Here is a 17440-nt window from a genome sequence, read left to right as displayed (position 1 = left end):
ATACTTTGCCTGGTTTCAAAGTATGAAGATAGTCCTTGACTTCTTTAAAGGGCAAGAGATGAATGTGTTACCACACACCATCATATGACCATTGATGGGCTTTTGAGTTCATAACTTTGTTCATAGTATCGCATATATTCACTGTAAAAAATGACCGTGAATTTAATGGTAAAAGACTGTAAAAATGCTACAGTAAAAACCTGTTAAATGGTTAACGGTAAATTCCCCTACTATATACGGTGAAAAACTGTATTGGACATTACATGTATTGGACATTAATTTTACGGTAGTATACCGTTTTTGGAAGTGAAAAATACTGTATAATTTACAGTGAATAACCGTAAATTGACATTCCCAGAATTCCCTGCGTTACATTTCAAACTTGATGTTTTTTTTTGTTGAAATAACTGTTTCTTCTTCAGTTTTGTATATTAGGGTTGTGTGTTACACCTAATGTTGTTAAATGAATGTTTATTGCATTATTTCAGTTTCATGTGTGTTACCATGATGGTGTTTGGTGTTTGTGTGAATGACACTGTGCACCTTCTATATATTTTATTATTTAAAAGCTGCTTGTGATGGGCTTTGGTTCATCATGTGATTTTCTCATCACCACCTACATTTGGTGGTTATCATTGTATTACAAAGGTACAAAACAGATTTCAGTACTTCAATAGGTTGGTATATTAACATTATATCAGTTAATGAAATTACGGTATTTAACTGTAAATTTAAGTTAAAACCGTAAAACCTAAACTGTTGCTACCGTATTTTTTAACGGTAAAATTCCGGCAACCACAGCTTACCGTAAATTTTATGGATTTTTTTTTACAGTGTAGGGATGCATGTGTGACATCTTTTCCCTTTTTCATTTTTTAATTTGAAAGAGGTTAATTTACCCTGAAATGAACATTCTGTCATTATTTGCTTACCCATGTTATATTTCAAATCTGTTTGATTTTTATCTTCCAAAATGACAAAAAAAAAAGAAAAATGACAAAAAAGTACCATAAAATAGAGGATTTAATACTATATCCCAAGTCTTTTGAAGCCATACTATAGAAAAACAGACCAAAATTATTTCATTTTACATCTCTTGTGTTTCTGGATATATTTAATTATATGTCAGTGATGCTGACCTCCTTTGATTGCTTTCACAATGAGGCAAGTCTGAATATGTAGAAGTGCACATTTTTTGGCAACCACGTTAACAATTGAGAGTGTTCACATCAAAAGTGTAACGTATATTACGGTTGAAAAAGTTTGGGGTCGATAAGATTTTTTAATGTTCCAACGCTACATTTATTTGATCAAACTTACAGTAAAAACAGTAAAATTGAGAAATATTGTTACAATTTAAAATAACTATTTTCTATTTTAATATATTTTAAATTGTAATTTATTTAAATTGTAATGTATTTATTTAATTTATTTAATTACTCCAGTCTTCAGTGTCACATGATCCTTCAGAAATCATTCTAATATGCTGATTTGCTGCTCAAGAAACATTTCTTATTATTGTCAATGTTTAAAACAGTTGTGCTGCTTTATATGTTATAGAAACTGTGAATTATTTGAAATAGAAATCTTATTGTAACATTATAAATGTCATTACTGCCTTGATCAGTTTAATGCATTCCCAGTTTAATCAGTTTAATGGGTTAAATTGGGGTCTATCCTTGTGTTAAGCTTACATTTCACCTCAGAAGTTGCATATATATTTGCAATATAGTGGATATGTCATATAGACAACTTTTATTGTACCTTTTGCGGCGTGAAATGACATGAGCGTAGATAAATGATGACAGACTTTTGAATTAATTATGCCTGTAAGCATATCAGCTTCAACTGCAACGTGTATACAGCTGAAATAATTGAATAGCAGATAGAAAAGCAGCACAGCACTAATCTGTCTGGCTGTTTATCTGCTGAGTTCAAAGACAGTAAAAATTCATGCCAAACCATGACACACTCCTCCGTCCTGTAGCCCTCTGATAGTGATAACCCTTATCAGGCCTTTGGAGAAGCAAATCCCTTTGTGAAAGTCAAAGTGACTGACAGCACGCCGTTTACAATGCCAATGTCCCAGACGCTGTTATTTTCCAGCAGTTACTTCACACAGCATTTGAACTCGGTGCCTCTGGTGATGTGATCGGCCCAAAAGTCTATGAACTCTTCCATGTTAATGGCCTGTTTAGAGCTGCTGCTGTGGACCATCTGTTTGGTGTCGCCGTTTTATTGCGAGCTCAGACTGGAATGTATGGCTGCCTTTAAATCACAGATTTCCCTTGACCTGCAATTTTTCTCTTTCTTTCTCTTCTCCATCTACAGCCATTGGGATTTTTGCGGCAAGATTGTCCTTTGTCGACGAAACATGACACGTGCGTTGGTGTATATTGGTGTGCTAATAGCCATAATGGCTGCGACGGAAGCAAGGCCTAAATCAGGTTGGTTAAACCGCCGTCATAACACTAATAAATCAATCTTGGCAGTAAGGGAAGTAGACTCTACCTCAGAGTCTGTCGATTACACTAAGCATTTAGTGGTGGCATAATTGTGTTGTTATTGGCAAACCAGACGACCATTGAAGATTTGTTTTTTTATCAACTACTAGATCTGTAGTTCTCAACTGCTTCAGGATTCAGATTATACATGCAAATCTAAACCAAAATGTTATATAAGCATGAACTACATAGGCCCAATATGCAAAATTATTAATATGAGATGGGGCTGAAAAAGAAAATTGACTTCACATTTTGAGTGTTAGGTTTCTAAATGTCTCTTGAATTTCAATGGTTTTGTGAATGGTTTTCAGATGCATTTTATTTGCACCTGTAACACTGTTAGAACAGACCATTTTTGGTTTGGAAATATGCCAAATTGTCCTCTTCATTAAGATTTGAGTGGTCTGTTTTTAAATTTTAGCTTCCATGTCTGTTGTGAGGTTTTCAACACTTTCAAATTTCAGTGAAACATGGCACTTATTTTGGAAAACACTGTACACTTATAAACATAAAGGTTCCAGGAGTTGTTTTTGCAGAAATGCCATAGAAGAACCATTTTTTTGGTTTCCAAAGAACCTTTTAGTGAACAGTTCTTAAAAGAACCATTTTTTTTCTTAGTGTGAAGAACATTTTAATAATATAAAGAACTTTTTGTGCGATTGAAAGGTTTCATGGATGTTAAAGGTTCTCCAAAGAACCATCTATGCCAGTAAAGAACCTTTATTTATGATAGTGTAAGAACCATTATTTGGTTCTCAAAGGACTTTTCATTAAACAGTTCTTAAAAGAAGTTAGTTTTGAACAACATTTTAAATAATCTGCAGAACCTTTTTCCACTATAAAGAAGCTTTTGTGCAATGGAAAGTTTCCATGGATGTTAATGGTTCTTTATGGAACCATCAATGCCAGTAAAGAACCTAGTGTACTTATTTACTTGTAGCTTTAGACTGAATCAGTATTGTCATTATATGTTTTAAAAAATTGGCAAACCAGACGACCATTGAAGATTTGTTTTTTTATCAACTACTAGATCTGTAGTTCTCAACTGCTTCAGGATTCAGATTATACATGCAAATCTAAACCAAAATGTTATATAAGCATGAACTACATAGGCCCAATATGCAAAATTATTAATATGAGATGGGGCTGAAAAAGAAAATTGACTTCACATTTTGAGTGTTAGGTTTCTAAATGTCTCTTGAATTTCAATGGTTTTGTGAATGGTTTTCAGATGCATTTTATTTGCACCTGTAACACTGTTAGAACAGACCATTTTTGGTTTGGAAATATGCCAAATTGTCCTCTTCATTAAGATTTGAGTGGTCTGTTTTTAAATTTTAGCTTCCATGTCTGTTGTGAGGTTTTCAACACTTTCAAATTTCAGTGAAACATGGCACTTATTTTGGAAAACACTGTACACTTATAAACATAAAGGTTCCAGGAGTTGTTTTTGCAGAAATGCCATAGAAGAACCATTTTTTTGGTTTCCAAAGAACCTTTTAGTGAACAGTTCTTAAAAGAACCATTTTTTTTCTTAGTGTGAAGAACATTTTAATAATATAAAGAACTTTTTGTGCGATTGAAAGGTTTCATGGATGTTAAAGGTTCTCCAAAGAACCATCTATGCCAGTAAAGAACCTTTATTTATGATAGTGTAAGAACCATTATTTGGTTCTCAAAGGACTTTTCATTAAACAGTTCTTAAAAGAAGTTAGTTTTGAACAACATTTTAAATAATCTGCAGAACCTTTTTCCACTATAAAGAAGCTTTTGTGCAATGGAAAGTTTCCATGGATGTTAATGGTTCTTTATGGAACCATCAATGCCAGTAAAGAACCTAGTGTACTTATTTACTTGTAGCTTTAGACTGAATCAGTATTGTCATTATATGTTTTAAAAATTTTTTACAGCTGAACCGAAGTGTAAATCTGGCCCGGTCGACCTTGTGTTCATCATCGACGGCTCGCGCAGCGTTCGTCCCCATGAGTTTGAGACAATGCGCAAGTTCATGATAGACATCATCCATGAGCTGGACATTGGCCTAGAAGCTACAAGAGTTGGAGTGGTCCAATACTCCAGTCAAGTCCAGAATGTGTTCTCCCTCAAAGCCTTCAGTAAGACTGCGCAGATGGTCAAAGCCATCAACGAGATCATTCCATTGGCACAGGGCACTATGACCGGCCTGGCCATCCGCTATGCTATGAATGTAGCCTTCTCTGCCGAAGAAGGCGCCCGTCCCAACGTTCCCCACGTAGCCGTTATCGTGACAGACGGTCGCCCTCAGGACCGCGTGGCTGAAGTGGCGGCAGCTGCAAGGGAGTCTGGGATTGAGATCTATGCCATTGGTGTCGCCAGGGCTGATATGACCTCACTGCGAGCTCTGGCGTCTCCACCATTTGAGGATCACGTGTTCCTGGTGGAGAGTTTTGACCTCATTCACCAGTTTGGACTTCAGTTTCAAGACAAGCTTTGTGGTAAAGTGTTCCTCCATTTGATATATGCTCCACAGTAGTGAAAGGATCTAGACATAAAAGTTGAACTTTTCAACTTTTTTGGAATCTTTTCTAAAAGGTTTGAACCTCAAACCTCAACTCAAAGGTGCAATTTCTTCTTAGAAATAACAAAGGATGTAAGCTACCATTCAAAAAGTTTAGGGTCTGTTAGAGGGGTAGTTCACCCAAAAATAAAAATTCTGTCATTAATTACTCACCCTCATGCGTGTGCATTCCTCTGCGTGCAAACAAGCTGCAGTGCATTGTAATAGTATTTCACAATATTAGTGTACTCCAGTCTTCAGTGTCACATGATCCTTCAGAAATCATTCTAATGCTGATTTAGTGAATAAAAAATAAAATAAAAAGAATAAAAAGAAACATTTCTGTTTATTATCATAAAGTTGTGCTGCTTAATATAATTTTTTGGAAACCGTGATACATTTTTTATAAAATAATAATCTATGATGAATGGAAAGTTCAAAAGAACAGCATTTATTTGAAATAGAAATCTTTTATGTCTTTATAAATGCCTTTACCATCACCTTTGATTAATTTAATGATCAATTTAATGCATTCTTGCTGAATAAAAGTATTAAGTTCTTAAAAAGAACTTTTGAACAATCCTGTATACATTTATAATGTAATTAAATATATAAAATAATCATAAATAATCATAAAAAAATAAAAATAAAGCATTCCATTATTTCTAAAATATTTTACAATTATACATAACATATTTTTCCATTGAAGCCATCTTTATTTTATTGTTATTTAAATACTATTACAGTATTTATAAAAAAATTAATAAATGTAATGCATTCTTGCTGAATAAAAGTATTAAGTTCTTTAAAAAAGTACAATCCTGTATACATTTATAATGTAATTAAATATATAAAATAATCATAAATAATAATTAAAAAATAAAAAATAAAGCATTCCATTCTTTCTTAAATATTTTACAATTATTTAATCATAAATATAGCTAATTAATCATAGTCTTCATTTTTATTCTTTATTATTTTGTCAAAAAAATTGAGAGTAAAATGGAATAAAAATAAAGATTTTGACTCATTTAAAAGACATTTTTGTCAAAAGTCAAAACAAAATAAAACCTGTAAACACTGTTTGAATGCTCTCATTGGTTCACATTGTCCTTTGAGCTTGCTGAAATCTTATGTTGACTGTAAGCACATGAATACTGTTTCTTTTACATCCAGTGGACACTATGATTTAGCTTTTCTTGCTTTCTCAGTACTCATATATGCGTTGGATTTGCAGGGATGGACTTGTGTCTGGAATCAGATCACGGCTGTGAGCACATCTGTGAGAGCTCGCCTGGCTCCTACCACTGTCTCTGTCTGCCTGGATACACGCTCAACGAGGACGGCAAGACCTGCACACGTGTGTAGCCTTACAAATGACACATCATAGAAATATGTCACAATTATCATTCCAGCGGTGCTCAACAGGTGTGTGTTTGCTTTGCAGCCATTGATCTTTGTGCTGAAGGGAAGCATGATTGTGAGCAGATCTGTATCGCTTCACCCGGGTCGTTCACATGCGACTGTAAAACAGGATACACACTCAACGATGACAAGAGAACCTGCAAAAGTTAGTGACACACAATAGTGATATCTGCATAACAATTTGACTGAAGTGTAAATTGTAAAAATGACATTAACTTATATGTTTCATAGAGTATACAGACAAAGGTTATGTTCGGAATAGTGTACTACCATACTATTCATACTATTTTAGCAGTATGCATTATGTATACTGAATACAGTATGCAAATATTCTGTATGCATGAAATATCTAAACTGTGTTTGCCAAAATTACAGTATACAGTATATGCAGTATGCAGCAGTGTATACACTAGTATTCCATTCTGAACATAGCCAAAGGAACATACTGTATACTAAATATACACCTGCTCTGCCATTGTACAGCACAGTATATTGTGCCTCAGCACATAGTATGCTTACTTGTGTAATGCAAACTTAAAGATCCAATGAAATTACTTGATGAGCGTTTTTCCTCTCCTAACATATTTTTCCATTGAAGCCATCTTTACTTTATTGTTATTTAAATACTATTACAGTATGTATTAATATTTTGATTTAGCTTAAATTTCTTTCATTTTCAGTCTTTTACTCTTCAGTCAGATAACTATAAAAACACTGATTGAAGAAGGAAGTACACTAGCCTATATATGGCTTTAAAATGAGTAGACATGGACTAACATCCAGAAAATCCAGTCCAGATTTCATGGGGTCTTTAACACCTGATTACTCACCCAAAATCTTCTCTCACCGTTCTCTGCCTGTTCCAGTGATTGACTACTGCTCATTTGGGAATGATAGCTGCGAGCATCAGTGTGTGAGTGTGCTCAATGGCTTTAATTGTCGCTGTAACGAAGGATACTCACTCAACGATGACCTGAAAACCTGCACAAGTTAGTGAGAGCAATTCCCTGCAACTTGCAATGCTTTTTAAAATATAAAAAAGTATATGCTGTGTAGTATTGCAATAGTATTCCCTTCAGTATATAACATTAATACAGAGGAGGTGATGTAAAACAAGCAGAAAATAATAAACCAACATTTCTTGGATGTTTGCATAGTAGCTGTATGCTATAGTATCGCCAAATGCAAACTTAAATATGCAGCGATGAATTTTGCTTGTGTTTTACCATCACCAAAGTCTCATGCTTCTGTCTGCCTGTTTCAGTGATTGACTACTGTTCATTTGGAAATGATAGCTGTGAGCACGAGTGTGTGAGCATGCTTCAGAGCTTTTATTGCCACTGCCGTGAAGGATACACACTCAATGAGGATGAAACAACGTGCACAAGTTAGTGAGGGCCACGGATACACACATAATTCAAATACGGAGGACTCACGAATACCCAAAACACTACAAGCCTATAATTAAATGCCAGACTCAAGACATTCTCCTAACTAACATTTTTCAAACACATGGAACAGTTTCTAATGCAAAGAGAAAGTTTGCAATGTCATTACAGCATCCGCTTGGCCGCATATGCTGCTATAAAACACACTAGCGCTACTTATCTATCCGTTTCCTCCTGTGACCAGCTGGTTTATCTGTCAAGCCACTGAACAAAACAGAGTGTTTTAGTGTTTGAGCTTCTTGTTCTGTACAGTTTTTATAGTAAATAGTAAAAACATAGCCAACTAGTTGAGCGTTTTTGGTTTATAAGCAGTATGGGGTAGCTACTTTAAAGCTGCAAGCAAAAAGTATCTGTTAAGTATATTATTAGTAGTTAACTAGCACAAAAACAGTTGTAAGCAATGTAGCATCTTTAAAAAAATGTGATTTAGCATTTTTACCATGCTGTACTGCTATTTGTTAGCACAAGTAACTTTTTACTTATAACTGCTTAGCAAGCTACATTTCAAATTAATAAAAGCACTGCACAAGCTAGCTATGCTACTAGCAAAAAGTAGCTAGCTCAGTTAAGGCTAACAAAAATAGTTATCTGGCACAAAACCATTTGTAAGTAATACCTTAAAATCTGTGATTTAGCACAAATAGCATGTTTTTTGTGACTAACAGCAAGCTGCAGTAAATTAATACAAGTACTGTACAAGCTACTATTTGTTAAATATGCTACAAGCTACTTGCAAAAAGTAGCTAACTCAGCTATTAGGAGTTATCTGGCACAAAACTGTGATTTAGCATTTTTCCTGCTACACTGCTATTTGTTAGCACAACTAGCTTGTTACTGGAAAAATACACTGTTTAAGCTACTGTCATGCTGCTGAATGAAGTTAGCGTTGCTGATTTAAGCTAGCCAAGCACTGCTAGATACATGCATGTAGTTTTAGCAGCTTAACTGTTCTGAAACAAGATAAACAGCTTGTATTTTAGTTTGATGTGGTTTTGCTCTTCCTGCTTTGCCAAAGCTTTTCTCACTGTTCTTTGCCTGTTCCAGTGATCGACTACTGCTCATTTGGGAATGATAGCTGCGAGCACGAGTGTGTGAGTGTCCTCAATGGCTTTAACTGCCGCTGTAATGATGGATACTCACTCAATGATGACAAGAAGACCTGTACAAGTTAGTGAAGGCTCACAATCGATGCTTTCGCTTATGTCATTTCCATACTTTTTTCCTCAGTTGTTTAGCATCAATATTTGGGCCATCCATTGCTTAACTTGTAATCACGTTTCTAAATGGTGGAGTATTTCCAATGTTCAAGGGTTTCTGAATTAAAACTCCAACAGACTTGGTCCAAATGGCCCCAATAAGAGATGTGTTATTTGTGATGGCCCAAGAGAAGTTCTCTGCCATATTCATGATAAAGAACTGAGAAAATACCTGAATTATAACATTAATATAAAAGAAAAAATGTTTATCCTGTTTGGTCATGTTCTTTAAATCCATCTAATCCATATTTAGTGATTGATCACTGCTCTTTTGGGAATGATAGCTGCGAGCACCAGTGTGTGAGTGTCCTGAAAGGCTTTCAATGCGTTTGTAATGATGGATACTCACTCAATGATGACATGAAGACCTGTACAAGTTAGTGAAGGCCACGTTTAAACTCAACGTACATACATACATATGCTCACAAAATATCCATAACCCTAATTTGATACTTAAGTACAAAACCAAAATATTTAATATCCTTTATGAATCCAGTAAGTCAATTCTTTACTCCAAATCCATGAAACAACCACGTCTCAGTAAAAAAATAAATGTGATAGCATTTTTACAAGTTTCCTTTCTATGCTTCTTCCTCTCACAAAAACTTTTGCTCTTTGCCAACTACTTTGGCTGCTCGTCTTACTCCAGATTTTGAGCTTCTCTGCTTCTTTCTGCCTGTTCCAGTGATCGACTACTGCTCTATTCGGCCAATCACAACACATTGGATAGCTGGCCAATCACAGCACACCTCGCTTTTTCAGACTGATGAGCTTTGTAAAAATCGACGCGTTTCAGAAAGGCGGGGCATAGAGGAGAAACAATAATGTACAGTATGTGGAAAATAATGTGTTTTTTTAACCTTAAACTGCATAAACACATTTCATTACACCAAATACACAAAATAATGTTCTTTTTAGCAACATCATATGACCCCTTTAAGTACAAAAGCAAAGTATTCAATATCCTTTATGAATCCATGCTTAACTAAAAAAAAATCTATAAAATCTCAGTAGAAAAATAAACATAATAGCATTTTTACAAGTTTCCTTTCTATGCTTCTTCCTCTTACAAAACATTTTTCTCTTTGCCAACTACTTTGGCTGCTCGTCTTACTCCAGATTTTGAGCTTCTCTGCTTCTTTCTGCCTGTTCCAGTGATCGACTACTGCTCATTTGGGAATGATAGCTGCGAGCACGTGTGTGTGAGTGTGCTCAAAGGCTTTAACTGCCGCTGTAATGAAGGATACTCGCTCAATGATGACCTGAAGACCTGCACAAGTTAGTGAGGGCGACATATCAAACTCCACACTCATGTACTATTATGCACAACTTTCTTTTGTTACTTTCTTTTGTTAGCTTTTATGGAAGCCCATTTCCGCTTCAGAGTAAAAAATAAAATTGATAAGGTAAGGCAGGGCTGCCCAAACTCGGTCCTGGAGGGCCGGTGTCCTGCAGAGTTTAGCTCCAACTTGCCTCAACACACCTGCCTTCAAGTTTCTAGTATGTCTAGTAAGAGCTTGATTAGCTGGTTCAGGTGTGTTGGAGCTAAACTCTTCAGGACAACGGCCCTCCAGGACCGAGTTTGGGCACCCCTGAGGTAAGGTATACACTACCGTTCAAAAGAATATATTTTTTTAAAGACAATATTTTTATTCAGCAAGGATGCATTGAATTTATTTAAAGTGATAGTAAAGACATCTACAAAATATTTATTTTTCCTTTGAACTTTCTATTCAGCAAAGAATCTTAAAAATATATCAGTTTCCACAAAAATATGAAGCAGCACAACTGTTTCAATGTTGCTAATAATCAGGAATGATTCTTGAGCAGCAAATCAGCATATTAGAATGATTTCTGTTGGCTTATACTAAAACACCATTGCCTTTGTTTTTGTCTCTTAGTGATTGATTACTGTTCATTTGGGAATCACAGTTGTGATCATCACTGTGTTAGTGTGCTCAATGGCTTCTACTGTCGCTGCAATGAGGGATACACTCTTCAGGAGGATGGAAAGACCTGCCAGTGTATGTATGAAGCTCCTGACAGGTGCTAAAAGTCTTCCTGTTCTGCTATAATGACTGCATTAGAGTGGATTAAAGTGTTTTATATATTAAAATATTGCCTCTTTTCTTAGTTGAAGGTGCAAAGATAAGAATTAGTAGGTTTTCACAAACAATTGCAAAAAATAATAGTTTAAAAAGCAGTGGTAGAATTAGCTTAGTGCATATTGACGTGGTTTTATTGCGTGATTTTCAAGAGCAAAACATTTACTTTTCAAATGATCATTCAGGTTTTTTGGCTTTCACAACATTTGTGATAAGATACAGTATGATTTACTGATCTTCCAAGTTGATTATCCGATTAATCCACCCCATAAAGATATTCAGTTCCCAAACTGTGCTCGAATTGCTTAACACTGTATGGTTATCTTGGCCTAAACTCTTTAAAACTGTCCAAAATCAGCTGGCTCGGAAGTGAGCGCCCCCTCTTTAAGCCTGATGGCCTTCCCAGACCTTGGCCTTGAACAGCTGGAAAGGCCAAAAATATCAAGTGTGTCGTTTATCTTTTGTTAAGTTTACCTAAAGGCTCTGGACATTTGCTTTAAAGAGCCAAGTCATTCCTTCACCAGATTTCCGCTTTCAGCTACCAATGAAATTTATAGCAGAAATTACATTTCATTCACATTTATATCGTTTTTCTTGAACATATTTATAGCAAATTGGTGTCAAGCACATTTCTTGAAATTGTGCATAAATCTGATAAACACTATTACAGTGTCTGGAAAATGTAATTTGATGGTTTTGTTTTGATTTGTTTTTTGTCTTATCAAAGAAAAGCTTGCAAACAGATGCAACACTACTATTCCGGTTTTGGGGTCGGTTTTAATGTCTCTTTAGCTCACCAAGGCTGCATTAATTTGATCAAAAATATAGTAAAAACATTTTTTAAATATTGTTACAATTTTCTATTTGAATATATTTTAAACTATAATTTATTCCTGTGATGTCAAAGCTGAATTTTCAGCATCATTACTCCAGTCTTCAGTGTCACATGATCCTTCAGAAATCATTCTAGTATTCTGACTTTGTGCATAACATTATTAAGTTGAAAACAGTTGTGCTGCTTAATATTTTTTGTGGAAATATAAATGTCTTTACTGTCACAGTTGATCAATTTAATGCATCCTTGCTGAAGAAAAGAATTAATTTTATTATAATATTAAAATTATGTTCCTTTTCTGGCTCACCTTATGAATCCGTTTCATGTTTATTTTCATTGTGGTTTTTTTATGCTCTTTATGTTTATGTCTTCTGCAGCGGATAACTTGTGTAACACAGTCGAACATGGTTGTGAATACCAGTGTGTGAGCACTCCGGGATCATACCACTGTATATGTCCTGAGGGCCATGTGCTACAGGACGACGGCAAGACCTGCGGAAGTAATGCACGCTTTCATTCAGACGACCCTTATTACAGCTGAGATTATCCTAAACTTTGTTTTAAAAGGGGAAATTCCTAAAGCTACAAAGTATAGTTTGACACAAAATTTTGTGGCACAAAATTAGACCCCTTTGAAAATACAAAAAATGCCCCACCTTCTCTGCTAATAGAACAAAATGTTTTGAAATGCATGGTTGGTTGTTCATTTCTCTTGCTCTCTCCAAGCCTGTCGATCCTCCAACATCGACCTGGTCCTCCTCATCGACGGTTCCAAGAGTGTGCGGCCACAGAATTTCGAGCTTGTCAAGCAGTTTGTTAACCAGGTGGTGGATCAGCTGGATGTCTCCCCTAAAGGAACACGTGTGGGTCTCGTCCAGTACTCAAGCCGAGTGCGGACAGAGTTTCCGCTCAGCATGTATCAGACAAAAGAAGAGATCAGAAAGGCTGTGATGAATGTGGAGTACATGGAGAAGGGGACCATGACAGGCTTGGCTCTCAAACACATGGTGGAGAACAGCTTCTCTGAGGCTGATGGAGCCCGTCCTGCTGAGAAGAACATCCCACGGGTCGGCCTTGTCTTTACTGATGGACGATCACAGGATGATATTCAAGAGTGGGCCAAGAAGGCCAAGGAAACAGGTATTGTTATTTAGGGGCCAAAAATAAAAGTGTTACAGTCACAGACAACATAAACTTTAAGCTTTAGTAATAAATACACAGAAAATTGCTTTGTAATAAAAATAATAATTTTAGAAATGAATAATATTTTTCTTTAATTTATCAAAATTAAAAACAAATCTAAATTTAGACTAGTCTAGCTTTTCAACTTTTAGTTTGATTGTAAATATTTTATTTTTATTTTTTAAATATTATTGCTAGAAAAGTTTGAAAGAAATGAGATAAATTGTTTTTAATGTAATCATATTAGATTCATAGTAGATTTTAAATAATATCAGATTTTAAATGTTTTATTTATACGTATTAAAGATCTATTCATTTTATAATTTGGAGCATATTAGTCTGTAATACATATAAACAAAATTTTAAAAATCTAAATTTGTACTCGAACTAGCGTAAGACAATACCTGTGTAATAAAAGTAATCGTTTTTAAAATAAAAATATTTCTAACATTTAGTTTTTATTGTAAATATATATTTTATAGAAATATTAAAATTTATTACATTTTTAAAAAGTTATATATTTTTTATATATATAATTTTACTGATTTATTGCTAGAAAAGATTAAACAAAATTAGATAAAATGTGTGTGTGTGTGTGTTTTTATGGAGTCAGATATTCCAAATCTCAAACCTCATATAAAACGAATATAGTTAAGCACTTCTCACTTAGCTTTTTACTGAAAAAGAAAAAGAAATTCTACTCATTTCATGAAAAGTGCAACTTTTGATGTGTGTCTTGTTCCAGGTATCACCATGTACGCTGTTGGTGTGGGTAAAGCCGTGGAGGATGAGCTGAGAGAGATTGCCTCTGAGCCTATGGAAAAACACTTCTTCTACACCGCCGACTTCACTGCCATCAGCCAGATCGCCGAGAACCTCAAACTCAATGTCTGTGCAGGTGTGTTTGAAAGACTGAGAACACTTACATACTGTACATGAATCATCTTTATTAGATGGCAGACACAACTGCACAGTATTTTGTTCAATAGCGTCATCTCGAGCCTGAGGTAAACATGCACATGCAAAGCTTACCTAAGGAGGTGCTAATGAGTATCCTATACAGGCTATATATTCCTTATAAAAAGCATTCCATGCAAATTTGCATTTCTGCCAAATGCATAAATGCAAATTTAGTGAAATTATTTTTAATGAATATTGGTTATTTATTTCATTCGCACTCATTAAATGCATCATTTTTCAGCTGAGAGTCAAGGAGAGATCGAGGTCAAGGACCCCTGCGCTTGTGAAAATCTAGTGGAGTTCCAGCAGGTTACGATGTCCACCCTAGACCAGCTCAACCAGAAACATATCCTTTATATATTCAGTACAGATCCTTTAGAAACAATATGCTTTCTTTTCAGCACATGCAACTTACTACACCGTGCAACATTGCAGTGTAACTCATCCAACTCCAAACTTTCTCCGGTATAACCTGAAGATTAACGCATTATTACAACAAGCTAAGGGGTTTAACAGAAGCCCCTCTGTACAGAAAGAGCCCACATTGTGTCCGTTGGTCTGATCTGTTCCAGACTGGCCCCTCTGGTTTGGCTTCTCACATAAACCTCTGTGACCACACACTTCAATGGCTCTTTGTTTCAGATCTCTCACTCAGCATCATTCATCAAAGCTCAAAAGAGCCCTTGTCCCACGTCTGAGGCCAGAAACAGATTTTTCTGAACTGCTAAATGCAGATGCACGTCTCCACTGGATCCATTTAACTAGAATTTGATGAGATTACAAAGGAAGGATGTTGCTTCTTGATTCTCATTGTAGTTTAAGTACAGATCTTGCTGATAGGAGTCATTTACAGTTGGATCTAGTGGTTAGAGTGCATTGCTTAGACACTTTGAGCTCTTTTGCTCAAGCGATGCAATTCACAAGCTAATTCCCACATCATCTTCTCATAATTTTCTCATCAGAGATGCCAAAAGGCCACTGTCATTTACTTTTTGCATGCAAATATGTAAATCAGTGCTGCAGTGATGATGTATTTTTGTAGGCCAACCTAAAAATTCGCATTACTCTGGTTCCTTCAATAAAAACCCAAAAGGATTTTTCCATTGGCTTTTGGATTATTGCAGAAAATAAGCTCTGTGACCAACAAAAGTTTGATTCTTGTTTTGTTCATCATGATCATCTCCACAAATGAACACAACTTTTATGAATTTTTTTATGAATTAAACATAGGCTATAAACGAACAACTCTTTCAGTCTTAATTCAAAAATTTTCCCTGAAAGTTTGAGTTAGAATTGTTTGCTAGAGCGTGATTATATTGTCATATGTTGTACAAATAAGTATGAAACTTATTAGAAATCGGTACAATTTCATATATTAACATATATATCTAGCCGATACAAATATGTATGTTTATGTGTATGTTGTAATACATCATGCACATGATAAAACCCATCAATACATTTTGATATTATACATTTCAAAGTAAATATAAAAATCAATATATCAGTAAATATCAAAGATAGAGATGCATTTTAAAAATGGATTGCATAAACATATAAACACTGATATTTTGTATATGTGTTGTTTTAATAAAGTTTCATAAGTATATATTGTTGACATGATTGCTACATATAATAACATAAAAACTCATATATAGATATTGTTAACATACATATACAAATTTGACTTTTTTTATATATATATATGTTATAAACGTATATCTTTAACCCATCAGAGAATGTACGTGTGCCTTATAGGTAACATATTGTCCTATATCAAGAGTGATATTGCCATATGTAAGTCATATATTAAATTTCCGTGTGGGCCTGTTTGATGTGATATCCCCAACATCCTCTGTAGTCCCATTTAGCCACCTCTTTAAAAAAAAAATTTAATTCACAAGGGGGTATTTCTGATGTATTTTATGTCATAGAATAAAACCCATTCAAAAAACCCACTGACTCCAGGACGGTGGAACTGGAAGTGCTAAAATGCAAAATCATTTCTCAGTTTTGGCCTACAAAAACACGTCATCCCTGCAGCACTTTATCGCTCATACTCAGAGTTAATGATTAGACTTTGATATGTAACTTGTGATCATTTTAATATCAGTAAATGCACGCATAGAGATTCAATTTGCAGTAATTTGCTCTACCTAGAACACACTAGACTTGTAGCAATGAGGTTTGCATGTCTAGTCTGAATATATATATATATATATATATATATATATGGCAATCTAGTTTGAATATATTTAATGCCTAAAACAGTAGAAAATTAGAGAAAAGTAGTATGGATGATTGATAATTTTTAAAGTATATTTCCTTAACTGTGTTTCACTGTCAGCTATGACCAAGCGACTGGAAGTTCTGGAGAGCCAGTTGCTCACAAGAAAATGAGAAAGCACTTCACACAACAGCGTGGATGAGGACGGGGCCCGCTGGGTATGAAGGGTAGCATAATCACAAGATCTGCAGGTGCAGACGCCTGATGCATGAGGCCCACTATTTCCGGTGCCATTTTTGGACATGGCTGATATTGTTCCCTATTTATACATGATCTGTATTGTATGATTTATAGAGAGGTATGTATTTATAGCAAATTTGATATTAGCATTTATACACTAAAAAGGGAAATTAAGTGTTTGGTACCACTCTGAAATATTCTCATCTTTATCATGTTTGCAATGTTTTTGGCACCAAATTTATGCACAATATGTGAACGTGGATCTCTAAAACCTTTATTCACAAATATATTACCAAAAAAAAAGCAATTAGTTACAAATTGTTCTGTTATACAGTTTTAGAATCATTAGTACTGATTCCAAAAGAGACAAACACATCCACTCACTTACATTACCAAAGCTGTTGCCTGTTGTGCATGAATATTTGAAATAGTCAGAGGAACATGTCTGATAATTGTTAACTGTTTAACTGGACTGCAATGTGGCCTGAATGGTTTGTTAACACTAAAATGCGATTTTAAAATTATGTAAACAGGGTAATGTGTACAAGTGCCCATTAAGATTGTAGTTTTTTATTATTGTTATTGAATACAGAATCCAGTTATGATACCTCAGAGTACTCTGGCCTCAGGTTTTTATGTTTTCTTGACGTTTGCAAAAAAGGCCCCATTATAAGGCTCTTATATGTGAGTTCTTGTACTTTTTCTATTGTATTTCCTAATAA

General features: G+C 34.9%; 1 protein-coding gene across 1 annotated transcript in view; it reads left to right on the top strand.

Moving 5' to 3' along the window:
• The window catches only part of LOC107708111 (matrilin-4-like), a 24117-nt gene extending 6677 nt beyond the window's left edge, over window positions 1-17440 (top strand). The window contains exons 2-15 of the mRNA XM_016512258.1: window positions 2332-2447; window positions 4415-4978; window positions 6278-6400; window positions 6488-6610; window positions 7332-7454; window positions 7730-7852; window positions 8958-9080; window positions 10325-10447; window positions 11071-11193; window positions 12487-12609; window positions 12836-13249; window positions 14037-14189; window positions 14493-14597; window positions 16593-17440. Coding sequence (XP_016367744.1) covers window positions 2375-2447; window positions 4415-4978; window positions 6278-6400; window positions 6488-6610; window positions 7332-7454; window positions 7730-7852; window positions 8958-9080; window positions 10325-10447; window positions 11071-11193; window positions 12487-12609; window positions 12836-13249; window positions 14037-14189; window positions 14493-14597; window positions 16593-16651 — 2352 coding nt within the window. The 5' untranslated portion in view covers window positions 2332-2374 and the 3' untranslated portion in view covers window positions 16652-17440. The remainder of the gene's footprint in view (window positions 1-2331; window positions 2448-4414; window positions 4979-6277; window positions 6401-6487; window positions 6611-7331; window positions 7455-7729; window positions 7853-8957; window positions 9081-10324; window positions 10448-11070; window positions 11194-12486; window positions 12610-12835; window positions 13250-14036; window positions 14190-14492; window positions 14598-16592) is intronic.

This window comes from Sinocyclocheilus rhinocerous, unplaced genomic scaffold, assembly GCF_001515625.1.
Source record: "Sinocyclocheilus rhinocerous isolate Xijiao unplaced genomic scaffold, SAMN03320098_v1.1 scaffold113, whole genome shotgun sequence".
In the NCBI taxonomy this organism is placed as follows: Eukaryota; Metazoa; Chordata; class Actinopteri; order Cypriniformes; family Cyprinidae; genus Sinocyclocheilus; species Sinocyclocheilus rhinocerous.
This window is presented reverse-complemented; position numbering and strand designations above follow the sequence as displayed.